Source organism: Elephas maximus, chromosome 13 (assembly GCF_024166365.1).
Source record: "Elephas maximus indicus isolate mEleMax1 chromosome 13, mEleMax1 primary haplotype, whole genome shotgun sequence".
NCBI classification, from domain to species: domain Eukaryota; kingdom Metazoa; phylum Chordata; class Mammalia; order Proboscidea; family Elephantidae; genus Elephas; species Elephas maximus.
This window is the reverse complement of record NC_064831.1, coordinates 105778819-105795816: the sequence shown is the minus strand read 5'-3', so window position 1 is coordinate 105795816 and position 16998 is coordinate 105778819. Positions and strand designations below refer to the sequence as shown.

The window sequence follows — 16998 nt, the reverse complement described above, 5'->3', positions numbered from 1 at the left end:
GTGGTTGAGTTGTTTGGGACTCATCGTGAACCTGTGTACAACAGAATGAAACACGGTTTTTCCACCCCTGGTAGTCACTAATAAACTTTGTTCTCTATACATTTGCCTTTTCTTGTCTTTTTATATAAGTGAGGTCTACAATATTTGCCCTTTTATGATTGACTTATTTCACTTAGAATGATGTCTTCCAGCTCCATCCATATTTGTAGCCTGTATTAAGACTTCATTTCTCCTACTGTTGTTGTTAGGTGCCATTGAGTTGGTTCCAACTCATAGCAACCCTGTGTACAACAGAATGAAACACTGCCAAGTCCTGCACCATCCTTATGATCATTGCTATGCTTGAGCCCATTGGTACAGCCACTGTGTCAGTGCATCTCATTTAAAGTCTTCGTACTTTTCACTTACCCTCTACTTTATGAAACATGATGTCCTCCTCCAGGGACTGGTACCTCTTGATTAACATGTCCAAAGTATGTGAGATGAAGTCTCACCATCCTCGCTTCCATGGGACATTCTGGCTGTACTTCTTTTAAGACAGATTTATTCATTATTTTTGCAGTCCGTTGTATATTCAATATTCTTTACCAACACCATTATATTGAAGTGTAATTCATACTGAAGGCTGAGGTCTTTGATCTTCATCTGTAAGTGGTTTGAGTCCTCTTCACCTTTAGCAAGCAGTGTTGTGTTATCTGCATATCGCAGGCTGTTAATGAGTCTTCCCCCAATCCTGATGCCACGTTCTTCATACAGTCCAGCTTCTCGGATTATTTGCTCAGCACGCTGATTGAGTAAGTATGGTGAAAGGATACAACCCTGACCACACCCTTCTTGATTTAAACCATTCAATATCCCCTTGTTCTATTTGAATGGCTGCATCTTGGTTTGTGTACAGGTTCTGCACGAGCACAACTCAGTGTTCTGAAATTCTTGTTCTTTGCAGTGTTACCATAATTTGTTATGATCCACACAGTCGTATGTCTTTGCAGAGTCAATAAAACACAGGTGAACATCTTTCTGGTATTCTCTGCTTTCAGCCAAGAATCCATCTGGCATGAGCAGTGGTACCTCTTGTTCCACATCCTCTTCTGAATCTTGATTGAATTTCTGGCAGTGCCCTGTCGATGTACTGTTGTAACCATTTTTGAATTCTCTTCAGCAAAATTTTACTTGTGCATAACACAAATGATATTGTTCAATAATTTCCTCATTCCGTTAGATCACCTTTCTTTGGGACGGGCACTAATATGAATCTCTTTCAGTTGGTTGGCCAGGTAGCTGTCTTCCATATTTCTTGGGGTAGAAGAATGAGCGCCTCCAGCTCTGTTTGTGGGAACCTTTTAATTGGTATTCTGTCAATTCCTAGACCTTTGTTTTTCACTGATGCCTTCAGTGCAGCTTGAACTTCTTCCTCAGTACAGTTGGTTCTTGATGATACGCTCCCTCCTGACGTTTTTGAATGTCAACCAATTCTACAATGGCTCTGTATATTCCTTCCATCTTCTTTTGGTGCGTCCTGTGTTGTACAATATTTTCTCTGTAGAATCCTTCAGTATTGCGATTGGCTTGTGGTATTCCATTGTATGTATGTACCACTTTTTGTTTATACATTCATCTGTTGATGGGCATTTTTAGGGTGTTTCTACCTTTTGGCCATTGTGAATAGTGCTGCAGTGCACATTGGTGTACAAGTCTCTTTTTGAGTCTCTGCTTTCATGTCTTTTGGATATATACCTTGGAGTGGAATTGCTAGGTCATATAGTAGTTCTATTTTTGGTTTTTTGAGTAACTGCCACACTGTTTTCTGTGACTGTACCATTTTTCATTCCCACCAGCAATGGGTAAAGATCCCAATTTCCCCACATCCTCACCAACATTTGTTATTTTCTGTTTTTTCAATCTTAGTCATCCTAAAACATAAAACTTTCAGTGGCTGATTTTTCGGAATTACTTTTTCAGACTTTTCTCATGAGACACCTCTGGGTGGACTTGAACCTCCAACTTTTTGATTAACAGCCAAGGACTTAACTGTGTCTGCCCCTCAGGGACTCCATTTTCAGGCTGGAGAACTTCTGTTGCTCTGTCTTCAAGTTGAGAGTCTTTGGGTGGTGCAAATGGTTTGTGTTTGACTATTAACTGAAAAGTTTATGGTTCGGACCCACGCATTGGCAGCATGGAAGAGAGGCCTGAAGGTCTACTTCCAAAAAGAGCACAACCAAGAAAAGTCTATAGAGCAGTTCTATTTTGTAACACGCGGGTTGCTATGAGTTGGAATTGACTCAACGGCAACAGATTTATCTTCAAGTTCACTGACTCCTCTCTACTTCATTCTGTTACTGAGCTCATGTCAGAATTTATTTCATTTATTGTATTTTTTAGCTGTAAAATTTTCACTTAGTTCTTTATATATATATACATATATATATAGGGTCGCTATGAGTCGGAATCGACTCGACAGCACTGGGTTGGTTGGGTTTATGTATATATATACTTTTTTTTTTTTGCTAAGACTTTCCCTTTTTCAATTCAATTCAGGAGTGTTTAACTGCTTGTTAGAGATTTTTATAGTAGTTACTTTAAATAGACTTTGCTGGATTATTGCAGCATCTGTGTTATTTTTTAGCATTGGAGTCTGTTGATTGTCTTTGCCCTTTAAAAAAAAAAAAAAACCCGTGCCGTCGAGTCGATTTCGACTTATAGCGACCCTATGGGACAGAGTAGAACTGCCCCACAGAGTTTCCGAGGAGCACCTGGTGGATTCAAGCTGCCGACCCTTTGGTTAGCAGCGGTAGCACTTAACCACTCAAGCTGCCGACCCTTTGGTTAGCAGCGGTAGCACTTAACCACTACGCCACCAGGGTTTCCTCTTTGCCCTTAGGCGTTGAGGTATTCCTGGTTCTTTGTGTGCTGAGTAAATTGGATTGCTTCTGGACATTTTGAATATTATGAAACTCTGAAAAAAAACAAAAAACAAAAAACTCTGGGCCGTATTTAAATCCTATGAGAATGTTGATATTTTTATTTTATAGGCAAACAACCTGGTTAGATTTAGGCTGGAAGTTCTGATGTGCCTTATGACGGTGGGGGTTTCATTATCAAGTCTGTTTTTGTATCTGTAGTGCTGGTCTCCCTGCCATCCAGTCCTCAGTCTCCGGTGCATGGGATGGGGTCGGGTCTGCTTTTCAGTCCGAGGGGCCCAGAAGTCCACAAACAAATGACTTTGCTTCTCCCAGTTTCTTCCTCTCCGCACTGCCTTGGGGCTTCTCTTTTTCTTCTCCGTCCATCTCTGGCTGGAAGAGTACCACGTCCTTTTGCCCTTCAGTCTCAGAGGCCCGTGGAGCTGTGTTTAGAGCAGTGCTGAGCTAGATGTGCTGGTGTCTCCTCACCCGGGACTGAAGCAGATTAGTACTGAGTTTCCCATAGCTTTGTGATAAATTACCACAAACTTGATGGCTTAAAAAACAGAAATTTATCCTCTCACAGCTTTGGAGGACAGAAGTCTGAAATCGGGTTGTCAACAGGGCCACTTCCAAAAGTTCTAGGGAGGATCCTTTCATGTCTCTTCTAGCCTCTGGTGCTGCCTCCTGTGCTGGTGGCTCCCTGTGGTCATGTGGCTTTCTCCTAACTGTGTGTCTTCCTCATTCCTCTCTTGCTGCTCTTGATGCCAGCACAGGCAGCTACTGTCTGCCTTCTGCTAACCACATCTCCCTCATCTCACCTTCTGAGCTCTGTGCTCTCTGGCGGTACTCCCCACGGGGTGCACGGGCATTCCTGGTGATCCTGTCTTGTCCGTCCAACTAGACTGTGGGCACCAGGCCCCTGTCCTCTTGTCTCAGTCCCCAGTATGTGATCGTGTTTGGAGGGACTGCTTGGGAAGTATCTGTGTGCGGGAAAGGATTGTTGGGTCCTCTGCAGCTTTGCCGGCCTGGCATGGCGTGTGGCCCTTGGAGCAGTGTGGTGTTGGAGGCAGTTCGCGGGCATGCCCCTCATTATGGCCAAGGGGGACAGCGACGCCCGAGGGGGCAGTAGTAGGAGGAAACGATTGCCTACGCAGCAGCTTGTGTTCTGTGCACCATGTCACCCCTGGAGGCCAGGAGAGTACGATTCCACTGCTGTGCAAGGAAAGAGAGGCTGGGTGGTGACTCCCAGAGTGGGTGAGCCTTCCTGCCGAGAGGTCCCCAGATGGCCCTCAGGAGAGGGTAATAGGAAGCGGGATCCTGGGACTCATGGCCTGACAACCCTGGCCTCGGGAAGATGGTTGGGGTGCCTGCCCTTCCTTACAGGAAATGTGGCTTTGTGTCTGTGTTCCAGTGCCGGCATGGCAGCCCAGGTGACGCTGGAGGACGCGCTGTCCAATGTGGATCTCCTGGAGGAGCTGCCCCTGCCTGACCAGCAGCCCTGCATCGAGCCCCCACCTTCCTCACTGCTCTACCAGGTGTGCCCCACCCCAAACCCCCAAGTGCAGCCACTGGGGCACAGGGCAGCAACTCCAGCGTCTACATGCTTTTTCTCTTTCTTCTAGCCAAATTTCAACACTAACTTTGAAGACAGAAATGCATTTGTCACTGGCATTGCAAGATACATCGAGCAGGCCACCGTACATTCTAGCATGGTAATTCTGTCCCCACACCTGTGTTCCTGGAGGGCGGCATGGCTGAGGATAGGGGCCTTTTTGGTATTATCCTGGTATGATATACAGTGAGGAAAAAGAGAAGAACATAAATGAAAGGCCTTATTTTTTTAAGAAACCTTTGTTTTTTATTATAAAAACAGTATGTACTCTTAAAAATATTTTGGATCTGTGGCCCAGAGAAAACCTTTGTCAGCGCCCTGAGGGCCCCTTCCCCCCATTGGCTCTCCTTCTTACAAACCTAGAGTCACGTGCCGGGTACACACATACGTAATGTAGATTTTAAAAATGAATTATATTATTATGATGATGAGACATCTTAGTGATTTCATGAACATTTTCACATGTCATTGAGATGTGCTAGAAAAAGCAATTTTCAATGGCTATGATTGGAGCCCTGGTCGTGCAGTGGTTAAGAGCTTGGCTGCTAACCAAAAGATCAGCAGTTCAAATACACCAGCTGCTCCTTGGAAACCTCGGGGCAGCTCTGTTCTGTCCTGTAGGGTTGCTATAAGTCAGAATTGACTTGATGGCAATGGGTCTTATAATCCGTTTTGTAAATGCTCACAATTTATTTAATTATTGTGTTTACATAGTTTCCCTTTTATTATAAAAAAATTTTGTGGTGAGTAGCTTTCTAAATACTTTATTATTCCACTTGGCTTGATTTATAGAAGCGAAATTGTAGGGTTAAAAATTGTAGCGAACATTTTTAAATGATAGCCTTTAAGGAAGGCCATTTTAAAGCATCTTAAAAGAATTACCAATTTGCAGTTGACATTTTAACAGGCATCAATGTAATTTTTACTATTTTTACCAAAGGAAAATCATGACGGAAAGAATAGAACACTAAAGTGGGTTTTAAAAGTTACGGCATTCCTTTTCCCATGGAAACTCTCCCTGTAAGTTCTGCAGAAACACTTCTAGCTTTTCTTTGCACACCTCTGAGTTTTCTCTGTGACCCAGGTGGCTCGCATGGCTTAGTGCGGAGGCCTGGAGGGCTCTGTGGGCATTGCACCCATGCTCAGGCTGCAGTCACCAGCAGGTTGTCTAGGTTGATTGCAGCCAAGAGCGTGTGACTGTGGCAGCCCCAGCACGGGTGCCTCCGTGCCCCTGAGACCCACTGCCCTGCTCGCAGTACCACCAGCTTCCTCTGGGCAGGCAGGTCAGAGTTTTCAAGTGTGTCCATCTCAAGGGGAGAGCTGAGAGAGTTTATGCCTCTTCATCTGGATTTTAGCATTTGGTATCATTTCGATGACCGTTCCCCTGCTTCCCTTGACTCTTCCATCCATCTGCATGTGACTTGGCCTGTGTTCCCTTGCAGAACGAGATGCTGGAGGAGGGTCAAGAGTACGCAGTCATGCTGTACACCTGGAGGAGCTGCTCCAGGGCCATCCCGCAGGTGCTGCCGGACCCCAGCTCCACCCCCATCTCCATTTCGTTCCTGCTCCCTCCTCCACCCTTCTTCCTGCCCCCACCGCCATCTTTATTCCCTCTCCATCCCCTCTCCCCTCCCTGCTGCATCTCTGCCGCCTCCCCCATGTCCACCCCCACCTCCACTCCCTTTCCTCCCCACCCCCACGTTCCCTCCCCTCCCCATTTATACCCACTCCCCACCCTAGTCTCACTCCCCTCCCCACCCACACCCCCTCCCCTCCCCATCCACGCCCCCTTTCCACCCCCCACCTCCTCTCCTCTCCCCATCCACACCCCCCCGCACCCCTGTCTCCACTCCCCTCCCCATCCATGGCCCTCCTCACTCCATCCTCACCATATTCTCACTCCCCTCTCCCTTCCCACCCCCATCGTCACCTCTTCTTCTGTCTCCTCTCCCATCTCCAATCCCTTCCTCCCATCTATGCCCCCTTTCCCCCAAGCAGGCTGCCAACTCCAGCGGCCACTTCTGTCTGGTTTGAAACCTCTTTGACCCTTTATGTTGTACTTGTTTGCTTATTTCCAGGTGAAATGCAACGAGCAGCCTAATAGAGTGGAAATTTATGAGAAAACTGTGGAGGTCCTTGAGCCAGAGGTCACAAAACTAATGAATTTTATGTACTTCCAGGTAAAAAGAGCAAAATACTCCAAAGGGTTTAGTGTGGAGGGCTGAGATGTTCCACCATTACCCTCACCACGACTTTCCTTTTTCAAAGCATGAGCTTATTGAACACGGCACCCAACAGGCAAAGCAGCCACCAGGGTCTGAGACAGGAGGGACGCGGCCTTGCTGGTCACAGCGTATATGCTCTCAGGGCAGGCACATCTCTTCCCAAACTGAGAGTGACTGCTCATTTCTACCGTGCGGGCTGTGCTTTCTGATAGTACCAACTACTAAGTTTTATCTTTCTGCCCACTTGTCCTTTGAATTCATCTGGTTTTTCAGGAATTTTTGTTCTTCTTAACCTTGCCCTGCCTTGAGCCCATTGGTTAGGGAAAGGGTGGCCATAGGGAAGGACTTGCTGGCTTTTTAAGAAGCACTTTGGAAATGTTTGAAGACTTTCATTATAGACTCCTTCAGCCAAAGGAAAAGGTAGAACTTACTAGGGGATGAGATTTTGTCTTAACTGAAAAATTGTCAAAAGGGAAAAATCTCTTATTTTATTTCTGAGGCTTAAACCATCTGTTTTATAGACCTTTTATTGTAAACATCTTTGCTAGAATAGTTAACAAAATTTTTTACTTTAGGGACATAAAATAAATAATTACTGTTACAGAGCAAATACGTCTGGAAACTACTCTAAAGTGAGTCTGCTGAGTTCCGCAGACTTGGTGGGTCCACAAAAGTGGCAAACTCTTTAAGGGGTGGTCAGCCTGCCTGCACTGAGGGTGACCTGGCACTGATGCACGGCGCTTTGCCTTTCTCTCGTGTGCTAGAGAAATGCCATCGAGCGCTTCTGCGGGGAGGTGCGGCGCCTGTGCCATGCAGAGAGAAGGAAGGACTTCGTGTCCGAGGCGTACCTACTTACCCTAGGCAAGTTCATCAACATGTTCGCCGTGCTGGATGAGCTGAAAAACATGAAATGCAGTGTGAAGAACGATCACTCAGCCTACAAGAGGTGAGCTGCCTGCATACATGCCAGGCCTCCCACGCCAGGCCTTACACACCAGATCCTGCAGTCCAGGCCCTGGGGGTGTTCATGAGACAGAGGCCTGGCTCGCTGGTACTGTGTGCTCCGGTGAGCTTGGGATCATTGCTGCAGGTTGGCAATAGTTATTTTTTTTAGGTCTTAGGACTTGTTCCTAGGTATAAGATGCAGGAGGGGGTGAGAGACAAGTTAAGATTGCAGGAGCACAGGGTGACTCCTTGTGGTATGTACATTTCTGTGCCTTTATAAAGCTAGATCAGTGTGACAGGTTGTGGTAATGTACGTATACAGCACTGATAAAATTAGATCAGGGTGACAGGTTGTGGTAGTGTACATAACTGTGCCTTTATAAAACCTGACCAGGGCGAGAGGCTGTGGTAGTGTACGTGTACTGCAGATTTATGAAGCTTGATCAGGGTGATGCTTTGTGGTGGTGTATGTATACTGCACCTTTATACAGCGTGATCAGGGAGATACGTTGTGGAAGTGTACATTACTATGCCTTTATAAAGCTGAATCAGGGTGACACATTGTGGTAGTGTACATATATTATAGTTGTTAGGTGTCGTTGGGTCGAAATTCGACTCATAGCGACCCTGTGTACAGCAGAACAAAACACTGCCTGGTCCTGTGCCATCCTCACAGTTGTTGTTGTGCTTGAGCCCATTGCTGCAGCCACTGAGTCAGTCCATCTTTCATTGATGGTCGTCCTCTTTTTCACTGACTGTCTACTTTACCAAGCATGATGCGCTTCTCCAGGGACTGGTTCCTCCTGATAACATGTCCAAAGTATGTGAGGCGAAGTCTCACCATCCTTCCTTCTAAGGAGTATTCTGGCTGTACATCTTTCTAGACAGATTTGTTCATTCTTCTGGCAGCCCGTGATATATTTAATATCATTTACCACCACCATAATTCAAAGGCATCGATTCTTCTTTAGTCTTCTTTGTTCATTGTCCTGCTTTCTCACGATTCAAAACACCATGGCTTGGGTCAGGTGCACTTTAGTCCTTAAAGTGACATCTTTGCTTTTTTAACACTTTAAAGAGATCTTTTGCAACAGATTTGCCCAATGCAATGAGTTATTTGATTTCTGATTGCTGCTTTCGTGGGCGTTGATAGTAGATCAAAGTAAAATGAAGTCCTTGAGGACTTCAGTCTTTCTCTGTATCATGATGTTACTTCTGGGTCCTTCATTTGCTGATACAGTATGACTCAAAATGAGAAGAAGCAGCTGCAAACATCCATTAATAATAGGAATGTGGAATGTATGAGGTATGAGTCTAGGAAAACTGGAAGTCGTGAAAAATGAAATGGAACACATAACATCGATATCCTAGGTATTAGTGAGCTGAACTGGACTGGTACTGGCCATTTTGAATCTTACAATCATATGGTCTACGATGCTGGCAATGACAAATTGAAGAAGAACGGCACTGGGTTCATCGTCAAAAAGAACATTTCAAGATCTATCCTGAAGTACAAGGCTGTCAGTGATAGGATAATATCCACATGCCTACAAGGAAGACCACTTAACCACGAGTATTCTTCAAATTCATGCACCACCACTAATGCCAAAGATGAAGAAACTGAAGATTTTTACCAACTTCTGCAGTCTGAAATTGAACAAACACAAAATCAGGATGCATTGATAATTACTGGTAATTGGAATGCTAAAGTTGGAAACAAACAAGAATTAGTAGTTGGAAAATACGGCCTTGGTGATAGAAATAATGCCGGAGATCACATGATGGAATTTTTGCAAGACCAACCCCTTCTCCACTGCAAATACCAGTTTTCAACAATGTGAACGATGACTATACATGTGGACATTGCCAGATGGAATTTACAGGAATCAGATGGACCTCATCTTTGGAAAGAGATGATGGAGAAGCTCAGTATCAGCAGTCAGAACAAGGCTGGGGGCCAACTGCAGAACAGACCATCAGTTGCTCATATGGAAGTTCAAAGAAAATTACAACAAGTCCATGAGAGCCAAAGTATGACCTGAGTGTATCCCACCTGAATTTAGAGACCATTTCAAGAATAGATTTGATGCATTAAACACTAATGACCAAAGACCAGATGAGTTATGGAATGACATCAAGGGCGTCATACATGAAGAAAGCAAAACGTCATTAAAAAGTCAGGGAAAAAAGAAAAGAGCAAAATACATATCAGAAGAGACTCTGAACGTTGCTCTTGAATGTTGAGTAGCTAAAGTGAACAGAAGAAATGATGAAGTAAGAGAGCTGAACAGAGGATTTCAAAGTGTGAATTGGCAAGAGAAAATAAAGTATTATAGTGAAATAAGGGAAGACCTGGAGATAGGAAACCAAAAGGAAAGAACACGCTCGGCGTTTCTCAAGCTGAAAGAACTGAAGAAAAATTCAAGCCTCAAGTTGGAAAATACTAAATAACATACGAAGCGTCAGAAGAAGTCGTAAGGAATACGCAGAGTCACTGTACCAAAAAGAGTTCATTGACAGTCAGCAGTTTCAGAAAGTAGCGTATAATTCAGAACCAGTGGTACTGAAAGAAGTGGTCCGAGCTGCACAGAAAGCATTGGTGAAAAACAAGTCTCCAGGAACTGACAGAATATAAATGGACTGTGCGAATACTGGGCCTTTATACAGCTAGAGCGGGGTGATAGTTGTGGTAGCGTATGTCCACTGCGCCTCTATAAAGAGGTCAGGGTGACGCGTTGTGGTAGTGTACATTACTGGGCCTTTATACAGCTAGAGCGGGGTGATAGTTGTGGTAGCGTATGTACAATGCACCTCTATAAAGAGGTCAGGGTGACGCGTTGTGGTAGTGTACATTACTGGGCCTTTATACAGCTAGAGCGGGGTGATATGTTGTGGTAGCGTATGTACACTGCGCCTCTAAAGAGGTCAGGGTGACGCGTTGTGGTAGTGTACATTACTGGGCCTTTATACAGCTAGAGCGGGGTGATAGTTGTGGTAGCATATGTACACTGCGCCTCTCTAAAGAGGTCAGGGTGATGCGTTGTGGTAGTGTACATTACTGGGTCTTTATACAGCTAGAGCGGGGTGATATGTTGTGGTAGCGTATGTACACTGCGCCTCTCTAAAGAGGTCAGGGTGACGCGTTGTGGTAGTGTACATTACTGGGCCTTTATACAGCTAGAGCGGGGTGATAGTTGTGGTAGCGTATGTACACTGCGCCTCTATAAAGAGGTCAGGGTGACGCGTTGTGGTAGTGTACATTACTGGGCCTTTATACAGCTAGAGCGGGGTGATAGTTGTGGTAGCATATGTACACTGCGCCTCTATAAAGAGGTCAGGGTGACGCGTTGTGGTAGTGTACATTACTGTGCCTTTATAAAACTAGATCAGTGTCATGGATTGAATTGTGTCCCCTCCAAAATATGTGTCAACTTGGTTAGGGCCTGATTCCAGTATTGTGTGGTTGTCCTCTGTTTTGTGATTATAATTTTTATGTTGAGAGGATTAGGGTGGGATTGTAACACCATCCTTATTCAGGTCACCTCCCTGATCCAAGGTAAATGGAGTTTCCCTGTGGTGTGGTCTGCACCACCTTTTATCTCTCAAGAGATAAAAGGAAAGGGAAGCAAACAGAAAGTGGGGGACCTCATACTACCAAGAAAGCAGTACCAGGAACAGAGCACGCGTCCTTTGGACCTGAGGTCCCTGCTCCTGAGACGCTCCTCGACCAGGGGAAATTTGAGGACAAGGAATCTTTGTCCAGAGCCGACAGAGAAAGAGCCGTCCTTTGGAGCCAACGCCCTGAATTTGGACTCTTAGCTACTTTACTGTGAGAAAATAAACCTCTTTTTGTTAAATCCATCCACTTGTGGTATTCCTGTTATAGCAGAACTAGGTAACTAGGACAATCAGAGTGACACTTTGTGGTAGTATATGTATACTGTACCTTAATAAAGCTAGATCAGGGTGACACGTGGTTATTTACGTATATATGCCTTCTTAAAGCTAGATCATGGTGATAGGTTGTGGTAGTGTACATTACTGTGCCTTTTTAAAGCTAGATCAGGGTAAAACGTGCTAGCGTATGTATATTGTGCCTTTTACACAGCTAGATCAGGGTGTAACATTGTGGTAGTGTACATTATATGTCTTTATAAAGCCAGATCAGGGTGAGAGGTTGTGTTAGTGTACATTAGGAAACTAGACCAGAGTGACAGGTTGTGGTAGTATATGCATACTGCACATCTATAAAGCCAGATCAGTGGACACATTGTGGTAGCATTCATTACTGTGCCTTTGTAAATCTGGATCAGGGTACACGTTGTAGAAGTGTACATGACTGGGCCTTTATAAAGCTAGATCAACATGAAACATTGTGGTAGCATTCCTTACTTTGCCTTTACAAATCTAGATCAGGATGATACATGTGGTATTGTATGTATAAAACCAAAACCAAACCAAACCCATTGCCAACTCATAGCGACCCTATAGGACAGAGTAGAACTGCCCCTTAGGGTTTGCAGGGAGCACCTGGTGGATTTGAACTGCTGACCTTTTGATTAGCAGCCACAGCTCTTAACCACTCTGTCAGCAGAGTTTCCCAGTGTACGTATACTGCGCCTTTATCAAGCTAGATCAGGTTGAGATGTATGGTAGTGTCTATGCTGTGCCTCTGTAAAGCTATATCGTGACAGGTTGTAGTAGTGTGCATGGACCACACCTTTATAAAGCTAGCTCAGGGTGAGAGATTGTGATAGTGTATGTTACTGTGCCTTTATAAGGCTAGATCAAGGTGACAGGGTGTGGTAGTGTACATTGTTGTTGTTAAGTGCTGTCTAGTCGGTTTCAACTCATAGCGACCCTGTATACAAGAGAACAGACCACGGCCCGGCTCTGCGCCAGCCTCATGATCGTCGTTACGTTTGAGCCCATTGTTGCAGCCAGCTGCTGTGTCAGTCCATCCTGTTGAGGGTCTTCCTCTTTTTCCCTGGCCCTCTACTTTACCAAGCATGATGTCCTTCTCCAGGAACTGATCCCTCCTGATAGTATGTGAGATGATGACTTGCGATTCTTGCTTCTAAGAATTATCCTGGCTGTACTTCTTCCAGGACACATTTGTTCATTCTTCTGGCAGTCCGTGGTATATTCAATATCCTTTGCTAACGTCATAATTTAAAGGTGTTTCTTGTCATAATTTAAAGGTGTTTCTTCTTCGGTCTTCTTATTCGTTGCCCAGCTTTTGTATGCGTATGAGGCGATAGAAAACACAATGGCTTGGGTCAGGCACATCTAAGTCCTTAAACTGACGTCTTTGCTTTTCAACACTTTAAAGAGGTCCTTTGCAGCAGATTTGCCCACTGCAATGTGTCTTTTGATTTCTTGACTGCTGCTTCCATGGGCATTGATTGTGGATCCAAGTAAAATGAAATGCTTGACAACTTCGATCTTTTCTCCGTATATCATGGTGTTGCTCATTGGTCCAATTGTGAGGATTTTTGTTTTCTTTATGTTGAGGTGTAATCCATACTGAAGGCTGTGGTCTTTGGTCTTCATTCGTAAGTGCTTCAAGTCCTCTTCACTTTCAGCAAGCAAGGTTGTGTCGTCTGCATAACACAGGTCATTAATGAGTCTTCCTCCAATCCTGATGCCGCGTTCTTCTTCATATAGTCCAGTTTCTCAGATTATTTGCTCAGCGAACAGATGGAAGAAGTTTGGTGAAAGGATACCATCCTGATGTACTCCTTTCTTGCTGTTACACAGTATCCCCTTGTTCTGTTCAAACAACTGCCTTTGATGTATGTACAGGTTTTTGGCTGGATCACCTTTCTTTAGAATAGGCATAAATGTAGATCTCTTCCAGTCGGTTGACCAGGTAGCTGTCTTCCAGATTTCTTCGTACCCAAGTGAGTACTTCCAGGGCTGCATCCGTTTGTTGAAATACCTCGATTGGTATTTCGTCAGTTCCTGGAGCCTTGTTTTTTTCCACCGAGGCTTTCAGTGCAGCTTGTACTTCTTCCGTGAGTACCATCAGTGCTTCATCATATGCTGCCTTCTGAAATGAGTGAACATTGATCAGTTCTCTTTGGTACAGTGACTCTGTGTATTTTTTCCATCTTCTTTTGCTACTTCCTGTGTTACTCAAGTTTTTGCACATAAAATCCTTCAGTATTGTAACCCAAGGCTTGGATTTTTTCTTTAGTTCCTCCAGCATGAGAAATGCCAAGCGAGTTCTGCTCTTTTGGTTTTCTAATTCCAGGCCTTTGCACAGTTCAGTATAAAATACTTTGTTTTCTCAAGTCATCCTTTGAAATCTCTTCAGCTCTCTTCATCATTTTCTTCTGTTTACCTTAGCTACTCAACATTCAAGAGCAACGTTCAGAGTCTCTTCTGACATCTGTTTTGGTCTTTTCTTTTTTCCCTGTCTTTTTAATGACGTTTTGCTTTCTTCATGTATGACGCCCTTGATGTCATTCCATAACTCATCTGGTCTTTGGTCATTAGTGTTTAATGCATCAAATCTATTCTTGAAATGGTCTCTAAATTCAGGTGGGATACACTCAAGGTCATACCTTGGCTCTCATGGACTTGTTCTAATTTTCATCAACTACAGTTTGAACTTGCATATGAGCAACTGATGGTCTGTTCTGCAGTTGGCCCCCAGCCTTGTTCTGACTGATGATATTGAACTTCTCCATCATCTCTTTCCATAGATGTAGTCGATTTGATTCCGGTATATTCCATCTGGCCATGTTCATGTGTATAGTCGCCGTTTACATTGTTGAAAAAACGTGTTTGTGATTTCCGGCATTGTTTCTGTCACAGACTACTCATTCTTCTTGTTTGTTTCCAACTTTAGCATGCTAATCACCAGTAATTATCAGTGCATCCTAATTTTGTGTTTGTTCAATTTCAGACTGCAGAAGTTGGTAAAAATCTTCAGTTTCTTCATCCTTGGCGTTAGTGGTGGTGCATGAATTTGAAGAATACTCGTGGTTAAGTGGTCTTCCTTGTAGGCATGTGGATATTATCCTATCACTGACAGCCTTGTACTTCAGGATAGATCTTGAAATGTTCTTTTTGACGCTGAACCCAGTGCCGTTCTTCTTCAATTTGTCATTGCCAGCATCGTAGACCATATGATTGTAAGATTCAAAATGGCCAGTACCAGTCCATTTCAGCTCACTAATGCCTAAGATGTTGACGTTTATGCATTCCATTTCATTTTTGACGATTTTTCCTAGACTCATGCTTCATACATTCCACATTTCTATTAATAATGGATGTTTGCAGCTTTCTTCTCATTTTGAGTTGTGCCACATCAGCAAATGAAGGTCCTGAAAGCTTGACTCCATCCACATCATTAAGGTTGACTCTACTTTGAGATGACAGCTTTTCCTCAGTCATATTTTGAGTGCTTTCCAACATGAGGGGCTCATGTTCCAGCACTATATCAGTGTTCCACTGCTATTTATAATGTGGCTAATTTTTTTCAAAAGTAAACTGCCACTTCTTTCTTCCTAGTCTTTCTTAGTCTAGAAGCTCAGCTGAAACCTCCTACCATGGGTGACCATGTTCGTGGCATAGCCTCCAGCATCAAAGCAACCCCCAAGCTTCTACAGTATGACAAACTGAAAGACATGTGGGGGAGTGTACATCATTGTGCCTTTATAAAGCTAGATCAGGCTGAGAAGCTGTGGTAATGTAAATTACTGTGCCTTTATGAAGCTAGATCATGGTGGCAAGTTGTGAGTATACATTACTGTGCTTTTATAAAGCACATCAGGGTGACATATTGTGGTAGTGTGTGTATAGTGCACCTTTATGCAGCTATATCAGAGTGACACGTTGTGGTAGTGTATATCACTGTGTATTTATAAGGCTAGATCAGGGTGACTGTTTGTGGTAGTATACGCAGGTTGTGCCCTTATAAAGCAAGATCAGTGTGACACATGGTATTGGACATACACTGCCCCTTTTTAAAGTTAGATCAGGGTGACACGGTGTGGTCACTCTGAGCGAGCTTTATAAAGACGTAGTATGTATACTACGTCTTTATAAAGTTAGATCAGGGTGACACGGTGTGTTAGTGTATGTATACTTCACCTTCATAAAGTTAGATCAGGGTGACACGGTGTGGTAGTGTGTGTACTACGCCTTTACAGAGTTACATGATGGTGACATTTTGTGGTCGTGTCTGTGTACTACGTCTTCATAAAGCTAGATCAGGGTGACACAGTGGTAGTGTATGTATACTACACCTTTATAAAGTTAGATCAGGGTGACATGTTGTGGTCGTGTATGTGTACTACACCTTTATAAAATTAGATCAGGGTGACATGTGGTCGTGTATGTGTACTTTGCCTTCATAAAGTTAGATCAGAGTGACAGCATTGTGGTATTGTAGGTGTATCGCCCCTTTATATAGGTAGGTCAGCGTGATATGTTGATATAGTGTACGTATGCCGTGCCTTTATAAAGCTCGCTCAGAGTGACATGTGGCAGTGAGCAAACAGAAGTTATCACTAGAACCATGGAGGTTATATTCTGACATAGGGGAGACTTTAAAGATATTCAGTCTTCAACACATGGAAGTTAGGGTACCAGTATGCCAGGGCTATCTCTAGGTGTCTGTGGGCCTGGAGAAACCAGGCAAATCCAGGTGAGCCCAACAGTTGTAAAATTGAATTGGAGGAGATGGTGCTTTGTATCTGAATACATGTTGCATCTGTCTGAGTCATAGGTGGAGCTGACCTGGCTGCATTGTGTGTCCATGGCACACCTCTGAGCAGCTTCCTTAGCCTTTTTGGCTTTGTCAGTAGTGGGCTGGTGCAGTGGGGGAGGTGGGCAGCAGCAGTGGCTTTCAGTTTTAAAAAGGTGTTTTTTGGAGGCAGGGCCAAGATGGCGGAGTAGGGACACACCTCCTGTGGTCCCTCTTACAACAAAAACCCAAAAGAACAAGTGAATCGATTATGTATATCTGACAAGCTAGGAGCCCTGAACATCAAAGGTAAAGTTAAGAAATTGAACTGAGAGGAAGGGAGAAGGAGAGACGGTTCAGAAGCAATGAGGAGTTGATGGAACTGACTTGGCAAGAATTGGCACCCTGCAGGCCCGATCCCCTGGCATGACCATGGTGGGACTTGTGGTAGCGTTCAGGATGTGTTGTCCACAGCGAGAGAGAATGAGCGACAGAGAATCTACTCATACCCCTGGAATCAGCGAAGAGCAGCACTCTAAGAAAAAGATAAGTACGTCAGTCTGATTTACCACACAGACCAAAAAGCACCTCTTTCGAAAGAACTTATTCCCATTT

At 44.2% G+C, this 16998-nt stretch overlaps 1 protein-coding gene across 1 annotated transcript in view; it reads left to right on the top strand.

Moving 5' to 3' along the window:
* The window catches only part of CYFIP1 (cytoplasmic FMR1 interacting protein 1), a 198133-nt gene that overhangs the window by 59380 nt on the left and 121755 nt on the right, over nt 1-16998 (top strand). The window contains exons 2-6 of the mRNA XM_049852609.1: nt 4315-4438; nt 4526-4615; nt 5958-6035; nt 6594-6695; nt 7505-7686. Of these exons, the coding sequence (XP_049708566.1) occupies nt 4322-4438; nt 4526-4615; nt 5958-6035; nt 6594-6695; nt 7505-7686 (569 nt within the window). The 5' untranslated portion in view covers nt 4315-4321. The remainder of the gene's footprint in view (nt 1-4314; nt 4439-4525; nt 4616-5957; nt 6036-6593; nt 6696-7504; nt 7687-16998) is intronic.